The sequence below is a fragment of the Balaenoptera musculus genome, chromosome 11, assembly GCF_009873245.2.
Source record: "Balaenoptera musculus isolate JJ_BM4_2016_0621 chromosome 11, mBalMus1.pri.v3, whole genome shotgun sequence".
Taxonomy (NCBI): domain Eukaryota; kingdom Metazoa; phylum Chordata; class Mammalia; order Artiodactyla; family Balaenopteridae; genus Balaenoptera; species Balaenoptera musculus.
In genome coordinates this window covers 33,321,291-33,337,353 of record NC_045795.1, presented here as the reverse complement: position 1 = coordinate 33,337,353, position 16,063 = coordinate 33,321,291, and the positions used below count along the sequence as shown (strand labels likewise).

The 16,063-nt window shown below is 45.1% G+C and overlaps 2 protein-coding genes and 1 non-coding gene across 3 annotated transcripts; 1 reads left to right on the top strand and 2 right to left on the bottom strand.

The window, feature by feature from the left end:
* Positions 1-127: 127 nt before the first annotated feature.
* Positions 128-1,623, top strand: TOMM6 (translocase of outer mitochondrial membrane 6). Its single transcript, XM_036869874.1, has 3 exons — positions 128-436; positions 980-1,084; positions 1,307-1,623. Exons 1-2 carry the CDS (start codon positions 309-311, stop codon positions 1,074-1,076), a joined length of 225 nt encoding a protein of 74 aa, XP_036725769.1. The 5' UTR covers positions 128-308; the 3' UTR covers positions 1,077-1,084; positions 1,307-1,623.
* A 3,328-nt stretch (positions 1,624-4,951) lies between these two features.
* USP49 (ubiquitin specific peptidase 49) lies at positions 4,952-15,792 on the bottom strand. The gene is made up of 5 exons (XM_036867686.1): positions 14,452-15,792; positions 12,615-12,819; positions 9,715-9,823; positions 8,956-9,161; positions 4,952-8,018 (listed from the first exon to the last, which is right to left on the bottom strand). Exons 1-5 carry the CDS (start codon positions 15,772-15,774, stop codon positions 7,828-7,830), a joined length of 2,034 nt encoding a protein of 677 aa, XP_036723581.1. The 5' UTR covers positions 15,775-15,792; the 3' UTR covers positions 4,952-7,827.
* On the bottom strand, positions 10,389-10,461 carry TRNAW-CCA. The gene has a single exon. It is a non-coding gene; the product is annotated as a tRNA-Trp (tRNA).
* Positions 15,793-16,063: the final 271 nt, after the last annotated feature.

Below are 16,063 nucleotides of genomic sequence, written 5' to 3'. Positions count from 1 at the left end.
TCCTCCTGAGCCAACGAAGTGATCACTCAGAGACCACCTGTGACTGACAGGGTGGGCCAGCCGAAGGCCAGGAGGGAGCCGGAGGTGGAACCCGACCAGGGGAGGTTGGAGCTGGACGGCGCCCCTCTCCCGGCAGAGGCCGCGGACTGGCAGCCCGGGAGTTCTCACTCCCGGCGTCTGACCGAGCTCAAGCCACTGCGCCCCCTGTCGGCGGGTAGCCAGCGGAAGTGCAAGACCGGAAGTTGCGTGATCTGCTGGCGCCGACAAGGGGCGTGGTGAGAAACCTTGCGGAGCGCTGTGGTGCTACTATGGCTTCCAGTGGGGCCGGCGTGATCGCTGCGGGCTCGGCAAATGAAGCTCCCGAAATTCCAGACAACATGGGAGACTGGCTTCGGGGCGTCTACCGCTTCGCCACCGATAGGAATGACTTCCGCAGGTAACCGAGGCACGGGAGCTTGGTCGCTCTCCTGCCCTTCGCGCACGTATACATACCTGCCAGGTTTCCTTCTTCGCCGAGGCTGGGCCCTCCGGATTTTTTACACCGCCAATATCTCGGCCTTTTCGTGGCTCTGGCTGTGCTTTGCTGAGGTCCTTGACCGGGAGAGTTCCCGTGCGGCCAAAGCGCTCCTTTCAGTCACCGGGCTCTGTCTAGAGAATCTCACCCTGCCCGCGGAGACCCGGGGAGAGGAGGCGCCAACACGTAAACAGGCTTTTCGGCCCTGGACGAGTACTTAATTGGGTTTTGCATTTGACCCTACTCTTATTAGACGTAGAAACGAACCTTAAATAACCATGTGGGTCTTGCGCAACCTACTATGTAACGATCGATGCTCTTGCGATTCTAAAGTGTTTTTGCCTTGGGAGGGGGTGGTTTCCAGGATGGTGATGGGAAGCTTCCCCCCACCCCCCAGCCCATCTTTCACTGACCGAAGACACGTGACTCAGTGACCACAGGGTTAAAGGGATGCATTTTTTCCAGGAACTTGATCCTCAATTTGGGACTCTTTGCTGCCGGAGTTTGGCTGGCCAGGAACTTGAGTGACATTGACCTAATGGCACCTCAGCCTGGGGTGTAGCCGTAAAGGTAAGCATCAACCACTGTTCTGCCTGTTTTAGGAGTCCTAGAGAGTGGGAGAAGAAATAATTTATATCAGCAATTCACAAAGTAATAGATAAGAGACTTGATGTAAAACCCTTGGCTATTCCTAGTTAGATGTGTCTCCAGATGTTCCAAGGGATTTGAGTCTCTTACCAATTTCCCTCTAGTAATTTTACATTTCTAATGCCACCTGTTGTCTGATTGTAGACACATGGAACCCCTGTGCTGTACTTGAACCTTCCAAAAACACAGCCTCCGATCTGTGACCGTCACAAGACTTGCCCTGATGGCGGCTGAAGTTTGATTCAGATGGACACCTTTCCTTCCCTGCTTGATTTCCTTTTCTTTGCTGAGTCCACTCAGAACACCCTTCTCTGGTCAGCAGGTAGGGTTCAGCTAAAGTGTTGTCCTGTGTTCTGTAAAGTTCTGTACATAGTTCCAAAGTTTCTGCAGGGGATGATCTTTGCTCTTGTCCTGAGGAATATTCTAATGGTATTTTAACAAATAAAGACTGTACACAAAGACAGCCATTTTATTCTTTTAATAAGAAACTTCGGCTTACAAAAACAAGGTGTAAAAAGTCAAGATTTACAAAAATCATAAAAACATGATTTATATTTCACATTCGAGAGACAGGAACAAGCCCCAAACATGGATTGTAACAGAGATGGTTTGCTTCATATTAAAAAAGGAAACTGTAGCCACCGTTCATTGATGTTAGCATAGGATGAAGCATATTGTTGAGGAATTTCCATTTTTGAGCAGTACTAAGGGAAGAAGTCATTTGGTGTTGCATAGCATTTTAGTGCACCGGCTGGGTTTTCCAGGCACCAGGGAGGCATTGTTGCTGTAGTACAGTGGGATTTGAGGGCAGTGAGGTGCAGGCAGAGGCAAGGTGTAAGTAAGCCTGGGCAGTGGGTACTGAAGTGACACTGCTTGAGGAAGCTGCTTCCTTCACAAGGAAATAGATTATTTTCTGACCGTAAAATTCATGGTAGTGCCACTGTCCAGGAGTTTGGGGTTCTTTGGAAATGGAATATGTAAGGAACTGGCATGGAAAGAATCACATAGGCTTAGAAAGGTGTGGACACAGTGACAGGCTCCCCTTGGCAATTTTTCTAGTTGATTTGCTCTACTAGGCATTTAAAAAAAATACATACTACTTTTCTGTGCCGAGTCTCTTACGGAACTGGTATGGGATTAAAGGACACGAATTGGAAAGGAGGGTCAGTATAAATGCACCATAGTGGCCTAATTGTTAGTTGACAGGTGTTGTCTCTAGCAATCTGTTCACTAAAGGTAAACAGAATAAAATGGTCCTTGATCCTGCTGGCATAAATGTGATTAAGAAAGCTGTTAGAGAATTAGATTTTTTATATGTTCAAGAAAAGCACCATTCTCTTATGAGCATTAATCAGGGAGGAGGTCTCATCTCTCAGGAGGAAGGAGTTTGAGCTTGTATGAATTCAGGTCTGTGGCTGGCTTAACATGAAGGCAGGATCCTTTTAAGAGTCTACATGGGGACCACAGATGCTCTGACAAGTTTATATCTGATGGGGAAAGGTAACATACATGAAGCAAGGCTTAGGTTTAAAGCCATCCCCCCGCAAATGGTGACCAGGCAGGAAACTTTTAAGTCCCTTCAGCCTGCATCAGACCACTGCGCTAAGACTAGAAATACCAGCACCTCCTGTTCTTTATAGGAGTGAAACTTACATCCTTGAAGTCTGCTACCTGATCTATTCATAATTGTGAACAGTTCTATTTGATAAAAATTTTCAAAGCTAAAAATCAAAATCTGGCCAAAATTAAAGACATGGCAGCTTCCAAAAGCATAATTCAAGTTTCATTTAATATTTAATGTTTTAGCTTCAAGTAACAGTGCCACTGTTGGTTTATAAAGTCATAAAGCTGGTAAGGTAACGTTTCATTTAAACTGGCTTAATTCCTGAAAGTGATAAGAATTTAGCAGATTAAAGCTACCAAATCTACAATTTCCTCAAATTTTGATGAATAATTATTAATTCCATAAATGAAAGTGCTGGCTTTCCTCCTCAAGGGAAGTCAGTTTCACATCCTGTCATACGGTGTTTAGCCCAGGCTAGTTAACACCATATGACAGGATATAAGCACATAACATAGTATGACAGTACTATGAAACTCTCTTACACAACCTAGTTAGATTTGAAATAGAAACATGCCAGCAGAAGTTAGTATGGAGAAAGTCCACAAAAATGACCATTCACTTCAATGCTCTAGTGGCTGTGGTGTACTTAGAGCAGTGCTTGGGTTGAGTACACAGTGGTTAAAGTCAAAGCCCTAGACCAAGAAAATGGTGAATTTAAACGTGGAAGATATAAACTAAACTCACAGTCATATTTAGAAGGCGCTTTTCAGCTTTAGTGCTAACTTCAAAAAAGAATCTGAACCACCAGGGAGATTCATACTTACCTGGTAAAGAAACTAAGTGGCCACGGGAGGTTTTATTCCAAAGATACAACCTCCTCACCTAATTAGGCTGAGGGATCCAATTATTATATGTGCTTTGAGTGGTAAGCTTTTTAAACACCCTTTGGTGAAGTCTTGGAAACCTTAAGGTGGGAGTAAAAGGAACATGCTGTGTTTATAGCCCTGCAGGTGAGCAGGCTGGGTCTTTTCCCCTTCCACAGCCACTCAGCACCATCCCAGTCAGCAGCTGCCAGGGAATGGGGCTGGGGAGCTGGGACAGGTTCTTTGAGCCTTCTTTTTTGCATATTACACAGTGCACTGGCTTGCCTTACAATCTAAAGGTTCACATATAGGGGACTGTGTTCTACACTGCTTCCTGAAATTTTGTGCAGAAGAACTTCAGAACTAATGAAGGTACCACTTTAGGAGGAACCGTTTTTATTTGACTTCTACCATACGTTGCCCAGCATTAGAAAAACTAAAAGACCTTTTTCTGAATATTTGTGCTCTCTGAACCAGCTGGAAAAGCAACCCTTCCACTTATAAGATATAATCCCAGATAGGAATACAGTATATGTTTAGGAAGGGGTAGCCCTCCCAGCCTGATTTTAAAAAGGCCTGAGTTAATGTTTCGAACATAAAAGGGGTGGTAAAAAAGAATGGGGTACACAGTCTGCCTTGAAAAGGAGACATTGATGAATAATCAAACACAAAGATTTTGGATATTACAATAAAAATTTCAGAACTTGCTGGTAAGAATAATTTGCTTTCACACACACAAGATATGAAATGCTTTTAAAAAGTCTGACACCAAATGTCCTTTACACTATACAGACCCATTTGCCACTTGAAATGACAAGAAGGAATCCTTTCCCTTAATCTTTTCAATCCCATGCAAACCATAATTGGGTACAAGGCACCAAATTTTATGAATCGTATAAAATTAGTTCACAAAGCTTTATCAGTAAGTAAAACAAACTCCATTTCTCCCTCCCTGCCCACCCACATCCCAACCCCCAACACCCAACCAAGTTTTCATTCTGTACTACTGTTGACCTCTCTTGTGTTTATGCTGGGACCTGGCTAGGGCCATGCTCCACTTCCAGCCAACCCACCTCATTAGTTCTTGCACTTTGATGGAACTGTAAGCATAGCCTGAGCAGGGAACTCATACAATCACTGACTCTAGAAGCCTTGCCATTAAAAACAAAAATAAACTCTGCTATTGAGTCCATAGGACACATTAACACTTCTGTAGTTTCCAATTTTATTCATGACATTGTAAGAGACATCTGGAAATTCTTTACAGTGTGGCACTGCCCCCATCAGCCTGAGAGGGACTGGATGAAAGCAAGCAAGAGGTCTGCCCACCTTTAATTAAGAGCTTCAGTTCCTGGCCATTGAGGGCATTCCTAATCTTTTTTTTTTTTTTTTTTAAAAAAAAAAAAAAACACTAGCATGGATGCTGTCAGAGGCAACCACAAGTATGAGGGTCAAGCTAGACTGAGGTAAAATCCTTTTTGAGGGGCCAGGGTGCATTCATCTTGGCTGGCTACAGCAGAAAGTAAACACACCAGCCAACTACAAAGGGTTCCTAGAAAGGGACTCCAACTACTTGTCTGGGAAAGAAGCAGGCTCGTAAGGTTCAGTTAGGAGATCTTGGGTTTGATTTGGCAGCATCTAGTCAACTTCTACCCGGTTCTTATTTTCTTCTCCTTACAATGTTTCGACTTAAAGTGAGATGCAACTAAGAAATTCATCTACTTCCAGTATGTAATAAATTAAAGGCAAAGGGACATTTCCCTCACAACAGCCATTGCCTTATGCAGCAGGAAACTCTTTTCTTTAATTAAAATCTCCATAAATACTAACTTCTCAACAGCGTCTAGTGCTGCTGCCTCTGGGTACCTGAGGTGTCTCACTGCAGGGGCACCTTCAAGTGTGTGCAGCTCACTGAGGACTCTGGTATTGGTTTCTATTCCAACTCATTTTAAATGATTTTGTTAATTTGATACAATGTGTGCTCAGCTAAGTTAAGCACTTATTTTACAAAGTCCTTTGCTTAATAATCCTTAATACTTGGTATAAAACTATTTTTAAGAATTAAATTTGAAGATCTTTTAATTTTCTATTAGATGTTTGTTTTTCTTGTTTTCCCCTGGACAGCCTGAGGGATGAAGTAGATGCTCTATTAGTACTTCTCCATTTGTAAGTTCTCTTTTTCTAGAATAATAAATATAGCATTCAATGAAAGATGAGGCACAATTTATATTTTCCTTCCCTTTTTACTCTCCTTGGGTTTTTTTGAGTTAATGCGCTTTTCTCTTGCCACAAAAAGTCATCACCAATCATGCCAACTTAAAAATGTGGATCTAGGGGATACAGCCTCACGTCAGAGCCTCTGACAGCATGGGCAGCTGTGACACTTTAAAACAGTGTCCAGGTGAGGGTAAGCCCGGGCCAAGCTTGTACAAAGAAGCCTGCAGTAGACAATACAAACCAAATAGCATAAAAAATGCCATACGCTATCGCTTCCAAATAAAAGCTAAATATTACAGAAACCTCACAGTGTTGGAAAAAGCAAGTTTAATTTAAAATATAGTCACTCCTCTTCCTTATCAGGGTGAGCCATTTTCTGTCTGATTTCCTCCAAGTCTCAGTGCTGTCTGGCAGGTCCTATGGGAGAATTCATCTCAAAAGAGGTCAACAGCAAATGCTACAGATCTGCTCGGGAAATGTGGTTCCTCAACATCGCTAAACCTTTGGCTCTCATTCTTCAGCCTTTCTTTTCCCAACTTCCCATCCCTCCCCAAACTCCCTTCACATCTATCCTCTTCAGGTGGCAGCTGTACTTCTACCTGAATTGAAATGTTAACATGACAAACTCAGTCAAAAGACGAGCATTCAGAGCGACAGGCAGAGGCGGGCTGCAGCACTCCCACAGTGGGAGTTACGGTTTGCGCTCACTTTTACGAGCGAGTCTAAGCGGAGGACCGAAAAGGGAAATTCAGTGGCGCCTGACAGGGCAGAGGGTTTCTATCTGGGCAATTTCATGCCACTTAGAAACTGACCCAGTTTAAAAAAGAAAGATGTATTTTACTAGCACTGGAGTTAAGGACGGGGCACTCTTGCTTTTTTCTCTGATGGATTGAGTGTGGGTGGGTAAAGAAACAGTAGGGATTAGCAGATTTTGGAGGAAACAGGCCAGGGCTGTCAACAATAAACTGTTCAGACATACAGGAGGAGGATTCCTAAGCCTTAGAAAAGCAAAAGCTCCCACATCTTGTGAACAGGAAATAAGCTGCAGATTAAAAAAAGCTGCATGCTGCACCAAGGTGAAGTGGGTGACAGGCATTTAGATAAGCCCTGGACCACTGGCTATCCCCCCACCCCCACCCCCTAACTGAGTTCTGAGAAGGCCTCAGACAACTGACCCAAAGACCAAATTAAACCAAACTACGTGCTTGCCCTAGACCTGAACCAGGGATTTGCTACAGAACTAGGTAGCCAGGAGTGCCCTTAGGCTCAGTGTACCACAAAGAACATGTCATGTACCAGTTTCTTGCTTCCCCATGTGAACTGCTCCTTCTTTAGAATGAAGGGATGTTCATGCCATCTCAGAAGATGTGGTATGATTAAATGACAGCAGCAGCCAGGGAGAGTATGACACATGAAAAACCTCCCATTTCACATGGAGAAATTTCCTCCATGCATCTCATTCCACTCTTCAACTGCTATCCCCTAAAAAAGGAAGTCTGCAGACTTTCAACCCTTGAGGGCTACTTCCTTTGTAGGAAAAAATCCTTAGACTTCACCTCCTGCCTTGGAACCAATCCTATCCAGCAAGCTGCCAGCCCAGGGCCCCTCCTTGCGTGCTCTGTCGAGGGCTGCTCACATCAGGAGGGTTCTTCTGGTGCTGCAAGGAGTCCTGATTAGCAGGGGAATCATGTAATAGCAAGAACATGGCTGGATATGACCAATTTACTCCCTCTTTCCTCCACCCAGATCCCTCTATATTCAGAAGCAACTGATGAAAGAGTCTTCATAGAAGTTACTCCTTTTGATTTGTTTTAACGAAGGAGGGAATTTCTAAACCCATTTAAAAGAAAGTTGCTACAAATTTTATGATAGCACATGAGTCACCTGGCATCTTCTGCTCTAGACCCAGTGAGGCAAACCTAGTAATCTGTTCCTGCAGTAAACCTTATTTCCTATACGAGGAAAGATGTATAGAAACCAATAGTTTAAAAGCAAGCCAGTCTTTGATACGTGCCTCCCATTCAGGGGAAGGTCCGTGGTCTGCCCTCATCGTTGTTGCTGGACTGCACCTGAGTTTGGAGTTGGGTTTCTGAGATTCTTGCATTGCCCTGAACTGTTCTTTGAGTGTAAAAAAGGATGTAGGCTTGAGTTTTGCACACTTCCTCGACACTGCATACATTCAGCTTTGAGTCATTGCAGTGGACCCAAAAACCTAGGAAACCAAATGAAAGAAAGAGAGAAAATGACTACCCAACTTACATTTCAGTCACCAGGCAAACGAGGAGATGAGGAAAGGGACAGAGGAGTTCTGAATAGATCCAACCCTTGATTGTTGGTGGAGGAAGAGAAAAGTAAATGAAACCAACAGACTTCCCTGAAACCACTGGTTTTAACCCCACAAACCCCACCACAATACTGCTTGTAGTATCGACCGACTATAATTTTTGTCCTCATTTCATTTCATTCAGGCTTCTTCACTGCCCATTAGGGTTTTCTACAAAGACAGGAGATGGGGGGCTAAGAGATGGGAAGAGGAGGAGGAGAGGGGAAGTGTAAATAGAGAGAAGTGATAAAGGAAAACTTAGAAGGAATAAAAAGTTATTTTTTACAGGCTCACTCTGGCCACCCCAAGGGCTGAGGGGTTCAGGATGGGTACACTACTGAAAACACATCTGCAGTCCACCTGCCTCAGCGCAGTAGCTGGGAGGCTCTGCTCTGAGGGCAAGGACTGAAAGCTCCTTGGGAAGGGCCCTTGTAGTAAGTGCTCAGTAAGTGTCCTCAGCTTTATTATGAGCTGAGGCTAGTGAGATTCCATGAAGTTAGATAGGTCATATTGTCTCTGCAAAACCAAGAATGAAACTGAAGTCTACAGCAGAAGTATTAATAACAACAATAACCTCTAGCATTAACTGACCATTACATACTAGACACCGTGCTCAGCACTTTTACATGTTAGTTCCTGTCAATTCTTAGAACAATGAAATGTTGTTACTTAGTGATATATCTAAAATTTGAATCCATCTTTCGTAATTCTTTCCACTGGATTTTAATGTATGTAATATCCCCCTATAGATTAAATAAAAGGAATGAAATGTGGACAAACCAACCCTTTTTTGTGTCCCCCACCCCACAGAGTAAAGCGCACGCACCTCCCTCTGTGTTGTAGCAATAGGCTGTGTAGTGTCCTGAGCCAAACCCTTTCCCGTGATGCATGACCACTGCGGAGAGATCATAGGCAAAGGTCTCTTTGTCAAGAGAGGAGAGCATGTCCCTGCAGCAGTAAGGTTCCATGGTTAATACCTGGTCAAAGACGACATGGACCCCAATCTTCTCTCGGTGATTACGGCCAGACCACCTAGAACATGGATATAAACTTCTTACTAGTAAGAAATGGCATGTGTGATCAGAGGTAGAGGTAGGTAAAACAGGGAACGGAGAAAATTTAACCTTCTGGATTTGGTTTTCTTTCACAAGACAGTGGTAATCAATGTTCACATATATTTCCTGTGAATATTGCATGTTCTCTGAAACTAGAAATCCCCGAACAAGCAGTTCAGACAATACTCTTTTTGTACTTTACCTCCTGCCCTCCTTTTCACAGATTATCTCACACTTTATTCTGAAGATGAATCTATAAAAGCCCAAGCGAGGCTAGAAAATGTTCAAGCACAGACACCCAAGTGCAGGCTAGCTGATTAAATAGGACCATGAGAGCAGAAGCCCAGTCCTGGCCCCCGACATCAGCTTGGTTCACTGGGCACGAACCATACACTCCATGGAAAGCGTGAGGCCTCTAGGGAACAGGCTTCTCCTCCCAACACCGAAGAAGACATTTGCCTTCGCCAAAGCCTTTGAAGTAGCTATTCCCACAGCTCACAGCCACCTGGGACGCCCCAGAGCAAGCTCACCTGAATCTTTTAAGGTGCAGCCGGAGGACCTGAGGTAGTCTGTAGATCATTAACTGCTTTCTAGCTTCACTCAGAACAAGGGGTTTTGGATTGGATTTTCGTCGTTTGCCTATATGGTTTGGGAAGGCATAAGACATAGATTGTGAGGAGACTCATTCTTTCTGAGCTATGGCAGAGACAGTGACTTGCCACTTGATATGCATTCTCCTTATTTCTCAGTATTAAACCTCAATTATATTTGGGGGAGCAATGTGACCCTCTCTAAGACTGCATTTCCCAGCCTCGCATGCCTGCATGGAGTGGCCATGGAAGTTCTGGTTGAGATGAAAGGAGTGATTGTGTGGCACTCTTGGGATGGCTGCTTAAAGAAGGCTGACTCAGTTGTAAGGTGCATCTTTTGTCCTTCCCACTGTCTGAAAGGAATCTCAGTTTCCTTTCCTGTGAAATGGGGGATAATGCATATATTTCAGGCTTAGGGAAAAGGTAAGAGGACACAGAATTACTAAAGGACAGCGTGTTTAAACAGACTTTTTCCCCATGTGAATTGCTTGTGGCCTATACAAATATTTAGAAAAGAAACTTTGCTGGTTTTATATATATATATATTTTTTAAAATATTTATTTATTTATTTGGCTGCACTGGGTCTTAGTTGTGGCATACATGTGGGATCTAGTTCCCTGACCAGGGATCGAACCTGGGCCCCCTGCATTGGGAGCATGGAGTCTTACCCACTGGACCACCAGGGAAGTCCCTGGTTTTACATTTTTATGCCGTACCTATTTTCTGAAACATGTTTCTTGGTAACAGCACACTGCTAGACATGCAGGACAAGGCTGACAGGCTGGCCAAATACACCCAGTCCAAAGCAGAACCAGTGCTTGAGACTCCAATTTTGTTTCTAAAGATACTGAATTGTGGGTGAAATGCATTTCTAAATTACCACAAGTAAACAGTGGAAATGAAGTTCTCTTAATTTCCATCAGAAGCCTTCTCTATAACCATTTACTGATGACTGCTCTGTTATTATATTAATTAAATCGGTGAATGGATGGGAATATAAAATTAGTGGTCCACTGTGGTGCCTGCTAATTGTCTTTGAGCTGTTGAAATCATGGTCTCAGTGTCTGAAGAGCTTGGCATCTGATTTCGAAGTCCTGTCTGTACCACTCGTGAAAGGTAGCAAGTCACAGCCAGATGACATATCAAGGAGCTTTCTGTGACAATAGGATGTGTAGCTGTTGCTTCTCATAATAGACTGCAGCTTTTACTAGGGCTGGTAGTCATGGTATGTGAGAGCATGAGCGGAAAGAGAATTCAAAGAGGGGCCTGGCCTTATTTTCCATTCCTGTTCACCAGCAGATTTTTGAAAATTACTGCAGCTCTGCCTGGGAATCTTGGCAGTGACTGCTACTCTCAGCAGAGGGAGTAAGTGAGCTAAGATGAAGACAATAATAGAATATGGCTTTGTTTCCCTAAAATGCAATTCACAAAGAAAAAGATACTACTGATTCAGCTGAGATTGATCAGTTCTGTCTCCCATTTGATTAAGCTGGCCACACAGAAAGGTGGAAGACTGATAGGTTTGAAACTTTCACAAGCAACAGATCAATGCATCTCATCCCTTCACCATAGCTTTCCTTTCCTGCTATTTGAACCTGTCTATAGAAATACTGAAAAATGGGCACATATGGCAACCAGAAAAACAATCCTTTCTTGCAAAAATTAAAAAAAAAGTATTTCTTGCCTAATCTATCAAGTCCAAGAATGATAGAGTTAAGGCTGTTAACATCCTTCTGTTCCTTACAAGTATAAAACTTTATGAATCACTATTTTAAAAAGAAAAAACAATGTTCTAATAAGATAATTTAAGTCACTGCCTTTATATCTCAATATGGAACAGGATAGGTGAGTTTATGGTTAACCAAATACAGCACTTCAAATTTTGTTTTAAAATGGCAAAATGATAGCAGGTACGACTTGATTTTTATCCTGATTCTTCACAGAGAACAGGTTTCCCACGATGTACTACTTTAAAAAACCATGTGCAGAAGTATTAAAAGGGCTACCGTAAAATTATTGTTCCCAAAACTTGTAGTCCAGACTACAGTATGGCTGCAAATTGATTTCAGATCTCTACACAATCCATTCATCTTAGTTTCCAAATCTCTATATGCCAAAAACCCAAACATCAGCTTCCAAGTATTTGCTCTCCATTTCCTCTGTACATGCTGGGTTAGCAAAAGCAGTAAGTGTTAGTGAGGTAAGACATGGGGGTGGGGATGGGGGGTGCATAAGATACTCACAGAGCCATATGGAAAAAATTCCACTTTACAATTAAAGCCATGACAGAGAAATACTTCCTTATGACCCTTCTGAGATGTGAACCTTTCAGGCATGTGAAAATAACTATGAAGCTGCCATACAGCAATGCACCATACAACTTCCTTTCTTGGTTTCATTGTACTTTAAATCTACAAATTCAGGACAAAAGCACACTTTTCTGATACCATAGCCCTCAAACAGGCTATGCCACCTGAACTTTAAATAAGAACTGTCAGACTCTGTATTCATGAATTTAAGCAGGACCCCTGTACACTATGAAGCTAAGTACTCACATTCTTGGAGTCCCCATTTCAGGATCCATACTTTCAAATGCCTCCCAAGATAACTAATGTCAATCACAGCAGGAGTCAAAGGAGGCCCAACTCCTAGGTTTTGTTTTGCTTTTTAACATATAATGTCCATATGCTTGTTTTCAGGAAAATAGGAGAAAAAAAATCTTTAAAAGATGCTTTAAAACCACTCAATATTACAGTGTTACTTTTGACTAAAGTGGCAAATGAAACACCTTAAACTGATATTCCAGTTACACACACCTACCCCTCCCCCCAGCACTCACTGTTACATTGGTCACAAGCGTAGATTCTCCCTTCCAGGGCCTCTGTCTCTGTGAACTTGGCCAGCATCTCAGTGAGCAGGCACTGAGTCTGATTCAAAGGGATAAACCCCTTTTCTATGCAGTGATAGCGTTCAGGGAATTCCAGGGACAGATCCCAAAAGGGCTCGATGGTATTGGATTTGTAATTGCATGATACACATGTGACCTAGAATGAAAAGATTGGTTTACAGGTTATATAACTTCCATGCTTCCCACATACATTTTTGCTAGCACATAACAACCAAAACTAAGTGTATAGTTTTCCAAAAACATTTAACTGCAATATTAAAATAATAAACATAACTTTAACAGAATTAGAGCATATTACTTCTGGTATGTATCTCTAACCATGACGCTAGCTGGAACTGGAAAACCACACAGCACAGTTATTACTACCTACCCCTTTCTCTCTTCTCTCATAAAGCATGCTTTGCCATTCAATGCTGCAGTATTACAGATGAAAGTTACCGTGGAGTCAAGGCATCATCAATCTGAGATGGAGAATTTGCAGATTCCTGTCTGCTTCTCTCATCCTCATACTCTTGTTCTCTCCAGACTTTGCTCCTTCCATCCAGTCCAACTTGCCTCTCTTTTTGCCCTTGTTTCTTGCAGCATCCCTACACTGATCCCTGTGTTCCAAGAGCCTCAAAGTACCTTGTGATTAGACCTCTTCCCCCGCTGTAACCTTCCCAGATGCACCTTTCTTCCTACAGACCCTCAGGGGGTAGAGGAAGTGCCGAGAAACACTCCCCTTTCACATGCTGAAAAACAAAAGTCTAAATAAACTTCCTCTTCCCATCCTACTCATCATTCTTTTAAAACCCTAAATACCAGGACACAAAACCTCAGTAGCATAGTGTAGAGGTTTTACCTGAATTTCTCTTTTTTTTTTTTTTTAATGTGTGTTTTTATTTATTTATGGCTGTGTTGGGTCTCTGTTTCTGTGCGAGGGCTTTCTCTAGTTGTGGCAAGCGGGGGCCACTCTTCATCACAGTGCGCGGGCCTCTCACTATCGCGGCCTCTCTTGTTGCGGAGCACAAGCTCCAGACGCGCAGGCTCAGTAATTGTGGCTCACGGGCCCAGTTGCTCCGCGGCATGTGGGATCTTCCCAGACCAGGGCTCGAACCCGTGTCCCCTGCATTGGCAGGCAGACTCTCAACCGCTGTGCCACCAGGGAAGCCACCTGAATCTCTTTAAGTTGCCCACCTCTTTGCCTCTACAAATTCTTTCTGCATATTCTCACAAAGCCTTATCTATGAGTCTTCACTCATGTCCTTAGATGGCTAAGGAAATGAAAGGTAATGGGGAACAGGAGGGAGACTTGCTTACCCTTTGGCATCCTCCTAGCCACCTCCCTCCCTTGTATGTAAAGAATGCCTTGGAAAGTAGAGTGCTCTTTCAAACAACTATGGAACCAAGGTTATAGGCAAACTCTTCAATTTCCTAAAACTGATCAAAGGATGGCACGTCAACAATGGGTACTTGATTAGAACAATGGGAATATTATATTACTCGTATCATCATTAAAGATTAAAGACATTTACTGAAAGTGAAATGATATGGCAAGTTAAACTAAAACTCTGCCTGTTAAGACAGGAGGCAAATTCACCAACAAGGCCGTCGCACAGTACAGTAAAAGGTACAGTGGCTGCCCTCAGCTATGCATAGTTACGGCAAATGTCGGCTACCCTAGTTAGGCCAACAGCCTGGGGGAGTGATACGCACGGGAAGCCTAACTACTACACCAGCCCCGCTCCAGTGTGGTGGGCAGCTGGGGGTGGGCTGGGCACACACCTACCTGGCTGAGTAGCTGCCCGTGAAATATGGTGTTCACCACCTTTAAGACCTGTTTGGTAAGCTTCCTCTGGGAGAAGGGGATGAGGATCCGGCGCTTGGTGCCCTCGGACTCGAGTTCCTGCTGCACTTTGTGCAACAACTCGCAGAGAAACTCCTGCGCGTCCTGCTGGTCGTAGCCGCGGAAGGCGGGGATCAGGCTCCACACCGAGTGAAGCATGGCGAAGGGCGACACCAGGGCCCACTTCCCGGACCACATGACGCGGAAGAGGGTGTGCAGTTCGTGGCAGAGGGAGATGTGCTTCGAGCTGGGCTCCTTATTCTGGATGAGTTCTAGGCTCCTGCTGAGAGAGGCCCCGCCATTCAAGCAGAGGCCCTCGAGCTCGCAGGCCTCGGCCCCGTGGCTCCTGGGCGACAGTTCGGTGGCCGAGCTGCCGGCCGGCCTGCCCGCGAGCGAGGCCTTGCCGTTGGCGGCCCTGGGAAACAGCTGCTCCGTCTTGGACGGGTCGAGGTTCAGGAAGCACTCACGGAACTTGCGCAGGTGGCTGAGCACCTGGAGGATGGAGTTCATGTAGCAGGTGTTGCCCAGGTTGCGCAGGCCCGTGACGCCCGGCGCCATGGCGGGCGCGCGGCGCGGCGCGGGGCGGGGCCCAGCGGGTGCGCGCGGCGCGGCGGCGCGGGGCGCGTGCAGCAGCAGGCGCGCGCTCTTGCGCGGAGGGGAACTGGCCAGCTCCTCCAGCAACCGCCGCTTCACCTCGCGCCGCCGCTGCCGCGCTGCCTCCTTCTTGCGCTCCAGCGCCTCCTGCCGCCGCCGCTGCTCCAGCTTGGCCTGGCCCCGCGAGGTCTTCTCGAACCAGAGCCGCAGCGTCCGGGCCAGCAGGCGCTGGCGCCGATACCACAGAGCCGTGAGCATCTGCGGCTGTCCCTGAGGAGCGCGCTGCGGCGGGACGGCGTCCTCGCCCGAGGCCATGGACCGCAGCGTCCGCCCGCGCCTCAGCGGCGGGTCCTGCGTCTGGCCCCTGACCGCCAAGAGGGAGCTTCTCAGCAGCTTGAGGTCCCCTTCCGGGTTGTCGTTGAGCACGTAGTCCTTGCACAGGTAGCAGAACACGTAGAGATCCCGGACCTCCATGGCTAGCGGGTGTCCAGTCTTTTCGAAGTGTTTGAGGGCGTGATCTTCGATGTAGCGGCCGCAGGCCACGTGCGAGCACTTGAGACAAGCCCACACGGACTCGGTGGTGGCGCACTCCCGGCAGCACCACTTCTGTGGGTTCAGGATGGAGTGGTCCTGGGCTAGCCGCAACCGCCCTACATGTTTGCATCTATCCATGTCTTATGGAAGTCTTCACTCTTTCAACCTGTCACGATTAGGGCCCTCGAAGAGAGAGGGAGAAAGAGAAAGCTTTCAGCAAAATATTTTCCTAGAAAAAGGCTTGCAACCGGCATTTTCCACTCAATATTCATTAGTTTTCAATTCAAAACTGGTTCTTTTGGAAGGAAGTTTAAAAAAAGAAAAAGAAAAGCAATTTTGGCATAGACTGGGTATAACAGAAAGACAGTTAAGTTCCTTAAAAAGACAGAATCATAAAATACTAAACGACAGACCTTAGCCCTAATGT

What these genes read in the sequence shown, in the direction of transcription:
- TOMM6 (XM_036869874.1), top strand. Translation starts at nt 309, where the DNA reads ATGGCTTCCAGTGGGGCCGGCGTGATCGCTGCGGGCTCGGCAAATGAA. An exon ending in GATAGGAATGACTTCCGCAG is followed by an intron (nt 437 to 979) that starts GTAACCGAGGCA and finishes CATTTTTTCCAG; the next exon opens with GAACTTGATCCTCAATTTGG.
- USP49 (XM_036867686.1), bottom strand. Translation starts at nt 15,774, where the DNA reads ATGGATAGATGCAAACATGTAGGGCGGTTGCGGCTAGCCCAGGACCAC. An exon ending in ACGGGCAGCTACTCAGCCAG is followed by an intron (nt 12,820 to 14,451) that starts GTAGGTGTGTGC and finishes TTTTCATTCTAG; the next exon opens with GTCACATGTGTATCATGCAA. An exon ending in CGCTTGTGACCAATGTAACA is followed by an intron (nt 9,824 to 12,614) that starts GTGAGTGCTGGG and finishes CAAACCATATAG; the next exon opens with GCAAACGACGAAAATCCAAT.